Source organism: Episyrphus balteatus, chromosome 1 (assembly GCF_945859705.1).
Source record: "Episyrphus balteatus chromosome 1, idEpiBalt1.1, whole genome shotgun sequence".
Classification (NCBI taxonomy): domain Eukaryota; kingdom Metazoa; phylum Arthropoda; class Insecta; order Diptera; family Syrphidae; genus Episyrphus; species Episyrphus balteatus.
This window is the reverse complement of record NC_079134.1, coordinates 73,434,861-73,445,937: the sequence shown is the minus strand read 5'-3', so window position 1 is coordinate 73,445,937 and position 11,077 is coordinate 73,434,861. Positions and strand designations below refer to the sequence as shown.

At 33.3% G+C, this 11,077-nt stretch overlaps 2 protein-coding genes across 3 annotated transcripts; one reads left to right on the top strand and one right to left on the bottom strand.

Moving 5' to 3' along the window:
• Window positions 1–2,974: 2,974 nt before the first annotated feature.
• LOC129907397 (uncharacterized) lies at window positions 2,975–5,475 on the top strand. 2 transcript variants are annotated; one of them, XM_055983577.1, is made up of 4 exons: window positions 2,975–3,061; window positions 3,124–3,481; window positions 3,540–3,768; window positions 5,083–5,475. In XM_055983577.1, exons 2-4 carry the CDS (start codon window positions 3,134–3,136, stop codon window positions 5,394–5,396), a joined length of 891 nt encoding a protein of 296 aa, XP_055839552.1. In that variant the 5' UTR covers window positions 2,975–3,061; window positions 3,124–3,133; the 3' UTR covers window positions 5,397–5,475. The 2 variants fall into 2 exon arrangements, with proteins under 2 accessions (XP_055839552.1, XP_055839553.1); XM_055983578.1 differs by having other exon boundaries at window positions 2,983–3,061; window positions 3,127–3,481.
• Window positions 5,476–5,498: 23 nt separating this feature from the next.
• LOC129907396 (uncharacterized) lies at window positions 5,499–10,630 on the bottom strand. The gene is made up of 3 exons (XM_055983575.1): window positions 6,601–10,630; window positions 6,331–6,540; window positions 5,499–6,272 (listed from the first exon to the last, which is right to left on the bottom strand). Exons 1-3 carry the CDS (start codon window positions 6,838–6,840, stop codon window positions 5,499–5,501), a joined length of 1,224 nt encoding a protein of 407 aa, XP_055839550.1. The 5' UTR covers window positions 6,841–10,630.
• Between the last annotated feature and the right edge of the window lie 447 nt (window positions 10,631–11,077).

Sequence of the window (11,077 nt, the reverse complement as noted above, 5' to 3'; positions counted from 1 at the left end):
GATAACACTGGTCAACAAGGTTTTTGTTACAGACACCAAGATATACTCTTCTATAGGTTTTTTCTGTGCTGAGCTCGAATCCGAAGTCAAAAAAATTTTATCACATCACGTTTTTGAGATAATTCCGTTAGAATATCGAAAATGCCGCTTTTTATCAGTTTTCGAGGTTATTTCTTAGCATTTGTTTATTTGTTATAAATAAATTTGTAACGGCTTCTAAAAGAACTAAATCTTGTCTTTATAAATCCGTTAAATCTCTTAAATATCTCCTTTCTTCGTCGAGAAATGTTTGTAGTATTGTAATTTTTTTTTGTATGCAGCGGTGCCCCTTTTTCATTTTGCCACCCGGGCCCTTTTGCCCCAGTCCGACCTGTTTCACCTACCTAATTAGATACTCATGATTTCATACCCCAGTTCAACTAGACAAAAAAAACACAAACCAAATCAATGGGCAAACAAATAAAACTGTGCATGCATTCTTTTTTCCTTGATTTCCAAAAAATATGCCAAAACCAGTGCCTACGTTCTATAACTCAGTCGAGAACTTCTCGCATCGAAAAATTTTTAAACAAAAATTCCAAACGTTTCTCTATTTGGAAAAATAACCTGTGTCTGTATCTCGATGTGAGAAGCAACCCTGTAAGTTTTTTATTCCATTGGAATATATTGGAAACTGTCAAAAAAAGGGAAAATATTTTTAGCTTTGGCCATAAAAGGTCATATGGACATAGTTTTACATTAAATATCCCAAGGCTCGGTAGTCCGAATTAAGAGCATTCGGTCGGCGAGTGGAGGGTACCGAGTTCAAGTCACGGTTAGGACATGAAAATTTTTCATTTTTTTTCTTTAATATTCTTTTTTTTTATTTTGAAAATTTAAGGGACACAAAAATAAATTAACGTGAACACATTTTCAGTAGTAACACCTGACATTTAATGCAAGATTATCAATTTTTTTTTTCAAATATCTTACTTTCTCGCATCCTTTTTGCTTGTGAGAAATTTTGGCAGTTCAATCGAGAAATTTTCTCGATTATTTTCTTACAGACACAGTTTTATTCACATTTTTCCAGTCTGTCAAGCATTTTCATTCAGAAATGTTTCAAGGCGAGAAAATTTTTTTTATAGAAACAAACGAATGTGATGTCGTTTTCTATTGACTTTTGAGATTTTTGTGTAAAATTCTCAGATTTTCCACTGCAAATAGAATATGAAATCTAGTTTTGTAATTGTGTGCGAAATCTGTGCGTATAAAAAAAATAAAACAACAACAAATGTTCAGACAAATGTCAAACAGAGGAGTGTGTGTGAAAGTGCGTGTGTTTGTATGCGTGAATCTTGATAAAAATCCAGAATCAGATTCTTGAATCTCAGATTCATTTTTTTGTCATTTTTTTGAATCTCAAGACGCAAATAGATCATGAAATCTGAGATTTGTCCACTATTTCCCCTCTTCACCCCCCCTTTCAGCTGTCAAATTCACAAATCTCATTCTGAGATTCGTCAATAGAAAACGACATGAGAAAATGATTTTTGTGTCGATTCACATTATTTTTGTTCCGATTTGCGTGTTTCATGTGAGAAATTTCTCGATGCGAGAGTTACAGAACGTAGGCACAGATCTCATTTGTATATTCCTAACCCTAACCTATCCTATGAAAAAATAGAAAGAACAAAATTTCATTCATTGATCAGGTAGGTAGTACTAGGTATCTACCTACTTTCTTAAAATGCATTCACAATCCTTTTGCATACCTACACACAATTACTCAATCGCGCCATCCAAGGAAACAAAAACAAAACAAAACTGCAAAAAAAACAAACAAACAAACAAAAACAAAAAACCAACCCAAATATGTATGTAGATACTAGTACATATTCCTTACCCTTCAAGCAAGAAAACGGAGTCCAGAAAAGACAGTCCGACCTCCGACCGAGAAAAGCGGGGTTGCACTCACACACTTGCAACTTTTTGTGTATGAACACAAAGTCGAACGAGAATCGTGGTGGAAAGTGAGAAATGGAAAAAAAAGTGAAACAGACATAGCCAACAAGAGCAAAAGCGTCATTTTGTTATGTTTCGTTGAAGTGTATAGTCGCGTCGCGTCGTGTCTCGTGTCGTTGTTATTATAATATTAGTATAATTATAAACAATATCAAATTATAAACAATATGGAAACAAAAAAAGGTATGTTGTATATATCGCTCAAAGTGTTTGGGTTAAAATGTTGTTTCTTCTTGTGTTGTAGATGTAATCTCTAATGATGAAGAAAAATCTAGAAGGTGAAACATGCGATTGGGTATCTAAAAAAACACCAACAACAGCAGCAGCATCAAATGAAATAAAATGAAAAAAAATGTATTGTATTTTATATTGTATTTATTGTGAAAATTTCGTTTGCCAAAATAAAATAAAAAATAAAACAGTTTCAGTGAAAAAAAAAAATAAATCTTGTTCTTTTTTTGGTCACAAATGCGAAATGTCATCCCTTTCTTATTCCTCTTTCTGGTAGGTTTTCGCTGCTCCGGCTCAGGTCCGCCTTCGGCTCCGTTTTCTCGGAATGGAGATTTTCACCACACCAATACATATGCAATCGACTTCGCGGTGATTATAATTTCCATACTAATTTGAGCCGCCTTCGGACCAGTTTCTGATCCGAAGTCGGACTCAGCTCCGCCTCAGGCGGAGCGGATTCGGACCGAGGTCGGACCTGTTTGCTTGAAGGGTATTCTTTCTTTCTCTTCTAATAGATCTTTTGTCATTACACCCCGACTCCACAGGAGATAATTTTTGTTATGTTGACGTGTCTTAACAACAAATGTCTTGTGGAGGCTCGCCATTTCTTGTTATGATTCAATGTTAGACAACCGTGTCTTCGATTTTGTCTGAACACGAATGTCTAACATCGGAATTTGACAGATGTGTTTTTTTTTTTTTTTGACTGAAAATGTCATTTTTTTTCATAATTTTTCATCTTCCCTCGTGTGTGGTTGCCGCTGAAGTTGCGGATTCGGTTTTTTTTTAAGTTTTCAATATTTATATTGACTTTCGCATAGTAAAGGTAAAATATTTTTAATATATAAAGGGTGAAATTTTCAATAAAATTACATTTTATCTTTTTAGCAGAAATAAAATGAACGAATGGAGGATCTCCCAAGAGGAAACAAAAACCTTAATCCAAATGTACAAAGATAAAGAGTGCCTTTGGAACTATAAAAGTCATCTTTATAAGAGGACAGATTTAAAGAAGAAGGCATGGGAGGCAATGTCTGCTGTCTTCCAAAAAGATTTAAATGAAATTAAAAAAAAAATTAAACACCTTCGTTCGGCATATGTTGCGGAGAAGAAAAAAGTCGAGGACTCGATGCGTTCTGGCAGTGGGTTGGATGAAATTTACATTCCTCATCTGTACTATTTCAACGAATTCAATTTCTTGGATTCGGTAATTGTGCTGCGTAAGACGAATAGTAATTTTTCACTGGTTAGTAAATCATTGATTTTAATAAACAACTTAAACAATTAATTACTTTTTTTTACAGGACGATACTCTGGAGAGAGCTGTGGAAGCAACCGAAATACAGCAAGAAGAAAATATTTTGGAGGAACTCGATGTACCTCCAACGAACCAAAGAAAATCAGCATCCTCTATGCCAATGGCCGTTGGGTCAGTGAGGAGGTCATCGGGGCGTAGAACTACTGCTGCATCCAGGAGTTCACGATATGAAGATGCAATAGCGGCGATTTTGCACAAATCTGATGCAAGTCAAGGTAAGAGTAAAAGAAAATATTTGTGTCTTTGAACCCGCTGACTCAACTGCGTTCCTTTGGGCACATTTCGCTGCCTGAAAACTATAATGGTTTATATTAAGTTGCCCATGTTTCGAGAAAATCGACTACAAGTTGGTGTGTTTTAAGCTTAAGCCTAGGGGCAATTCCATGGTAACTCACGTTACTCATGTTACCTGCGATTTGTGGTTCCAAAAGTAAAGAAAAGATGCATTTTCACTCAAGTTTTTTTTTAATTGAATAGTGTGTAACGAAGCTTGCTTAAATGTTAACTTTAGCACTCACGAGGGGATATTGTCTTTAGCACTCACGAGGGGATATTGTCATCGTCACTATTAGACTCATCATATTTTCAGTTTGCTTGTTTTTACGCCATTTTCATGTGAAATTCTTCTGTTGTTGGCAAGCTTATGCTATAAAAATGCATTAAGATTATTAAACTTCCTGAATTTTATGTCTATCCATAAGGGAATACAACAAAGAATCTTTTCTTGCAACTTGCATAAAGAGTTGCCGTGTGTAAATAGTAATTTGCTAATAAAAAAAGTAAAAAAGACTGCATAATTTGTTCAAAATTCGTGTCCACTTTTTCATGGAATTACCCCTAATACGTTGCTGAAGCGAAACGAAAAGCATGAAAATAGATAAATAACTACCATAGCTGGATAATCTATCGATTCAAATGCTAAAATTTCTTTTTTGATGTTGGAAATCTTTTTTTTTTCTGTTTTGACATAGATAGTACAGGTAAAATAGTACCTACATAAAACCAACAAATAAGAAAAAAGTTGTTACACTCATGAAACTTGGCAAAGATAGGAATCAAGGATAAAAAAGACTATGAGAAAAAGTTGGGTGGAAGGTTGTTTTTTTTCGCGGCCAAGAGGGAGGGGGTGAAGGTCAAATATACAGGGTGATTCAGGAGTAATGTACCAAAAAGCTAGAGCGTGTAGGTTAGGTCGAGAAAAAAAATCGTATGGGAGGGGGGGTCTATTCGCCCTCATTTAGCGGGGAACGGTTACACTTTCAATAACGTGCAATACCTTTTTGAAAATGACAAGATATTTTTGAATCAGTTTTTTTTTTTTGTTTAAAAACTATCAAATCTAATGACATAAAATAAAGTCAATACGATTACGCTCTAAGAAAAGTTATTTCCGATTAAAAACAAAGGTGCTAGTTTTTTGACCTTCGGAATTAGTACCACAAAAACTGAGAAAACAACATTAGTTATAAATAATAATAATTATTAATAATTAAATAATAATAAAATTGATTTTTTATTAATTTTTGCAGAACCAATAAACAAATACGCTTCCTTTGGGAAAAGCGTCGCCGGCCAATTGGAAGAATTGACACCTGTGGAGGCAGCAGCAGCTATGGCCGACATCCAACAAGTACTATCCCAGCACGTTGTGCGTTCATTTGAAAGAAAATCTCTCACTTCGAACTCATCCTCCTTATCAAGTTCAACAGAAGGAACTGATCTTAGAAATACAGTATTTAACCCTCTCACTCCACACTCATCATATCTATCAAGTACTACAGGAAATGATCTTCTTCGAAATGCAATGAAAGACTGCGACATAATATTTGATCCCGAATATTAATAAACCTCGATAAATAAAAATAACTTTTACTGTTTAATTAATATTTATTATTATCTATAATATAAAACTCATTTAACATATACACATTTCTGTTTCTTATTTTTATTTTGAAATTTTTGTCCATTGATATGCAACATCACCATCCGTGACACAATAATGGGCTAAATTTTCCCTTATTTTTGAGGCATATTTGTAGCCAGATACTTCCTGGGTTCCAAGGTCCAACATCGTCTCCGGAAGTGGATTGGAACTTGCCTGTTCCACATCAGGTGATTTATTTAAAGTTGGTGACAGATAGTTGTGGAGCACACAACAAGCTTTCACCAAAGCTTCACTTGTCCCCAAGGCCAAATCAATAGGACGATGTAAGATCCTGAACCGTGATGCTAACCGTCCAAATGCCATCTCAACGGTCAACCGGCAACGACTAAGCCTATAATTCAGAATTTCCTGTTGAGTGTTTAGTTTTGCACTCCTGCCAAAACCTTTCATTAGGTGCTTATCCAGTCCAAAAATGTCATCCCCAATAAAAAAATAAGGAGTGGCAACCTTCTGACCCTTCAAGCATTTTTCTTTGGGAATATTGAGGCGACCTGCAGTTAGCCCCTTATATAGACTACAGTTTTTATATATTATAACGTCAGAAGCTCTGCCGTTGCCCCCAACGTCTATATATAAAAACTTGCTGTGTGCATCAACAACTGCGAGCAAAACTATACTAAAATAGCCCTTATAGTTATAGAAATCTGAACCTGAATGTGATGGAGCGGTTATACGAATGTGCTTTCCATCTATCGATCCCAGAGTATGAGGGAAATCCCAAAATTTTTCGAACTCGTTCGAAATTGTCAACCATTCACTTTCTGTCGTAGGAGTCTAAAATGGAAATTTATTCTTAATCGCATTTTTCGTTTAATTGGACAAAATTGCATACTTTCATATAACTATAGTGAAGAGCATCATATATTGCAAAAAGCACATCTGGTATAAACTTTGCAATGGTCTTTCTTGATATCCTGGATAGGAATTCCATTGACCGATAAGAGTCTCCAGTGGCAATGTACCTCAGTGTTACTGCAAGCCGCACTCTAGGGGTAATTGCGAAACGCATCCGAGTGTCCTGTCTCTTGATTGATGGCTCAACCTGCAATCGGTTGTTTTATTTACTATTATAAAAAACAAAAAAAAACAATTTTCAGAATACCAAGAGAAGGACAGCCGTAAACCTATCGATGGACATTCTGCAGAAGTTTTGGTAATCATTACCTTGCTCCCACAAAATGTCTTTGAGCAAATGTTGCTCAAGGTCATGGGTCTCTCTTAAAATTAAGAAAGGATTCACCCAGAACCTATGCTTCCTTTTTTCTTGCTCTTCTTCCATTGCCTCTAACTCCTCTAACTCCTCTAACTCCTGGATGGCCTTGAGCTTCCTTATAGCATCCATATCAGTTTTTTTTAATCTTAATTTAAAAAAAAAATCTCATGAAAAAAGTTTAGTTTGAAGAATTTAATAAGCTTTCTATATTTTTAGCTTATTTATTTATTTTTACTACTTACATATACAATTTTAAAGACAAATAAAAAACAAAACACAATTTAAATAGCAAGATATATTTTTTTTTTTATTTTAAATTCTAGTCAATGCTTAAATTTTCAAAATTGGTTGACAAACAAGAATTAATAACATTAATGTTGATGAGTTTATACTATCAATCACCAATCCCAAACATTACATAGTCATCAAACATATTTGACAAGGTGCCTTTCTTCCATTTCGTCCGCAAAAATTTCTCATGTCATCCCTCCACGCAGTCGAGTATGGAAATGAAATGTCCAAACAAAATTTGCCCAGCCAAGAAAAAAAAAATTGTTATGTTGTAGATGTTAGACATTGAGTTAGAGAAAAATATCTCCTGTGGAGTCGGGGTGTAAAGGCTTCGCCAAACCGGAGACCGGTGGGTACAAGCGGTAGCGGTACGGGTAATTGTATGAAAAAAATTCCAAAGTGACACATCAACGTTCAGATGTGGAATTTTTTTCATATAAATACCCGTACCGATACCGTATTTTTTTTTTTTTGATAAAAATAATAATCAAAAACTGAAAATGAAGAAAGAAAATCAGGAAAGCAAATACAACGCTATTAGTGTGTTTAGGGAAACTCAATATTTTTGACTATTTATTGATGATGGAAAAAAAATTGTTAGTGAATGTAAACACAAAAATATAATTCACGCTTGGTGTTGGTGGAAGTTTGTAAATTGTATAAATATTTATAGAATAGGCGCGTCCCACCAAGAAAAAATCTCTGAGGGCTAAATGTCATTTTGAAACAAAATAATTTTGTGAGACAAGTTTCTAGAATGAATCCAATATTTTTCTAATCCAACACTTCAACTCAAACTTCTCAAAAATGCAAAGTTTGTTTAAACACTCATTTGTGATAAAAATTATTTCAAAATAAAGTATTTCGTGAATCATGCGCCAAATAATAACATTTTCTTCAATTTTTTCATGTTTTTAACACTTTTATAACTGCACACCACCTAAAAACAAACGTCAAAACAATAAGGAAACAATTCAAAGAAAGGGAAAGAAAACTGAGAAATGAATCCAAAAAATGTTCGTCTCAGAAATCTCCGAAGAAAAGTGAGAAAAGTGAGTTTTTCAAGATTTATGTATGTGCTTGTGCATTTGTATGTACAAGCCGACCCAGCCTTCGAAATTCGAGTGCCAATTTCTTTATTTTGTTTTTATTTGCAACAATTTTGAACACAATTATACCAAAATAGTTTCTTTATTTTTTATTGTATTTGTTGTTGTTTTCTTTCGATTAACTACACTTTTTTAAGACAAAATACACATACACAGGAATATATAATATTCCTACTTTTTGATATATTTCAAACCTGATTTATATATTTGTTGAACTACGTTTAAACTAAGCTCAACTACGTAAAAAAAGTATCGAAAAAGAAAATGCAAAGTGTAATCGCCTCAAGGGCATTGTGTTTGCACCTTGCATTTTGGGATTCAATTCAACCTGTTTCATGTTCCATTCGTTCAAATTCCATCATTCAATCATTCAACCTCCACCAACTTCACTCAAATTTGTCATTCACACATCACACTTCTTTTTTTTTCATTTAGCCTGTACCTGTAGAAGTTTAAATTTTTTGGAAGGGAGAGGGCATTATTTATCGCACAAAATAAAAAAAAAAATGTCGGTGGTTTTTCGTTTTGTGGAAAGTTAGTTTTAGGTAATAACAATTAAATAATAAAACTGAATGATAAGTGTTGTGCTAGTGAAAAATATTATTCAAAGTGTTAAAATGTTTTTTTTGTGTGTGTCAACATTGTAAAATGTTGTTTCCATTGGCTTTTTTATTTTGTTTTTCATTATTTGTTTTCAGAACCATTCAGGCTTGCCATGGGAATCAGTGCTGGTTTAATTGTTGTTGTGTGAATATTGAACAAAAAATACAAAGTCTGTCTTGAAATGGAATACCTACGAATTTTTAAATTTTACAAATAAAGTATAAAGCCCGATTTTTTTTCAAGATTCACACAAACGCAATTTAATCAGCACTTATTCACATGGCAAGCCTGAATGTTTCTGAAAACAAATAATGAAAAACAACAAAATAGCCAATGGAACACAACATTTAACAATGTTCACACACAAAAAAAAAAAACATTTTAACGCTTTAAATACATAATATTATTCACTTCAACACTTGTGCCCTTAATTATGAAAGTGGACTAAGTCACTTTCAAAAATGGTCTCAAATCTAGCCTTAAAATAATTATTATTTAAGGGGTAAAGTTTATTTGAAAGCAAAATTGCAGTAAATAAACTTCTTTATTGCTCCTCTAGTGATTTTATAAAAGAAACATAATTAAATCGTTATAAGAAAATTATTATGTAAGTTTTTCTTTAAACAATGCAAAAAGTGACTTAGTCCACTTTCATAATCATGGCACACTTATCGATCACATTTATTATTCAATTTTTATAGTTTAATAATTAATTTAGAAATTATGTAATAAACTAATAAGACATTTTTTTACATCATCCTTATTTTATTTCCTACCATTAAGCTAAGGGTGGTATAACATTGCCATATTTGATATGATCTTGTGGATTTTGCCTTTTTGAAGTTATATTTCTTTTACGACGCGTCGGGACCAAACATTTACTTTTTAACAAGAAATATCAAAGTAAATCAGTAAATCAATTATGGTCTGAACCTTAGTGAATTTCTGTGAGACAGAAGTATAACTTCAATCGCGTGCTTTGTATATAAAATCTATAGTACTATCATGAAGTGAAATTTTTTAGTTTGTTCGCTACCTGAGTGGTCGCGAGGGCGCTTAGATCGAATTCAATAATGGGAGTAAAGAGATGAGATATACATTTCTGTTTGAAATTTGACATAGTTTTTAGTTCGTTCGCTAGCTTACTTTTTTGGTGGCGCTGTTTTTTTTCATGATAGTACTATAGATTTTATATACAAAGATCGCGTGTACATGTGTACACACACGCTTTTTTTTTGTGTTGTTTTTTAATGAATCGTTCTCATTGAGGCAGACTGACCAGCGTCAACCGTATATTCTTTTGATAGAAAGAAACAAAAACGTGCGCCAGGACGACTCGATACTCGAGCTACAAGGCCTACTTGGACAGAAAAAAAAAACACATATGTGCACAACGGTCTTGAGTTGTAATCGTATCTGAGTACTATTTTACTTTGTGCTCTTATACTTCAAATACAAGGATTTTCTGTTTGCCTTTCCATTTCTTTAATTGACAAACAATATTGCAACACCACAGATCACCTCATATTTTTATTCCTCATCTCGACCTGAACCTAGCTTATAAAAAAAATATTAGAGAAAAAAATGCATTTATTGCTCAGGTTTTTATTTTTAAATACGTCCACAATCCATCTGCACACACACAGCTCTATTTTTCTTCCAAAAATCCCGCCTTAAAAAAGAAACAGTTAAAGCGCGATTTTGCAATGCAAAAACACAACAAGAATACAAGAACAAATTTCAGAGATACAGAAAAATAACGATTCCAACTCAAGAGTCAAGACCGTTATGCCCATGATTTTTTTTTCTTTTCTATCCATACAAAAAGATCTTCTCGCTCTGTCTGAGGCAGAGCCGTGAAAACACATGATACTCACTCTCAAAGACCACGTAAAAGAGAATCAGAGAATAAATAATCAAAATTCCAAAGATAAATAAAAGCATTTTAAAATTTTTCAAATTTTGTATTGAAAAGAGCTTTTTTAAAAGCTCTTCAAAGTGGTGATTTTCAGTTTCATATGTCACTTTTTTCTATGAAGATGAGATATCTGTATATAATTATTTGTGGTAAAAGCTTGTATTTATTACTGGAATAAAGTGTTTTAAGTGTTGATTTCAATGAAAACATTTTTCTTCCTAAACCACTATTTGATCAAACAAAAAAGTGTCAAGAATGGATCCCAATGGTTTGTTAGAACTCTTATAAATGGAGTTCTATTAATGGTATCGCCAAGATAAAGGTCTTAAAATTTAGGAAAAATCATAAGGATTCAGGTTCTGTAATTCAAATTGAATCTTTAAAAAAACTTAAAATATGGATGCTGAATACAAGGTAACCATTTTTCAAAACCTAAAACTTTTAA

Bases quoted from the DNA above. Each gene is read 5' to 3' on its own strand.
- LOC129907397 (XM_055983577.1), top strand. From the start codon at position 3,134: ATGAACGAATGGAGGATCTCCCAAGAGGAAACAAAAACCTTAATCCAA. The intron at 3,482-3,539 runs GTTAGTAAATCA...TTTTTTTTACAG, and splicing joins CGAATAGTAATTTTTCACTG to GACGATACTCTGGAGAGAGC. The intron at 3,769-5,082 runs GTAAGAGTAAAA...TAATTTTTGCAG, and splicing joins CAAATCTGATGCAAGTCAAG to AACCAATAAACAAATACGCT.
- LOC129907396 (XM_055983575.1), bottom strand. From the start codon at position 6,840: ATGGATGCTATAAGGAAGCTCAAGGCCATCCAGGAGTTAGAGGAGTTA. The intron at 6,541-6,600 runs GTATTCTGAAAA...AACCGATTGCAG, and splicing joins TTACGGCTGTCCTTCTCTTG to GTTGAGCCATCAATCAAGAG. The intron at 6,273-6,330 runs GTATGCAATTTT...TTTCCATTTTAG, and splicing joins TTCACTATAGTTATATGAAA to ACTCCTACGACAGAAAGTGA.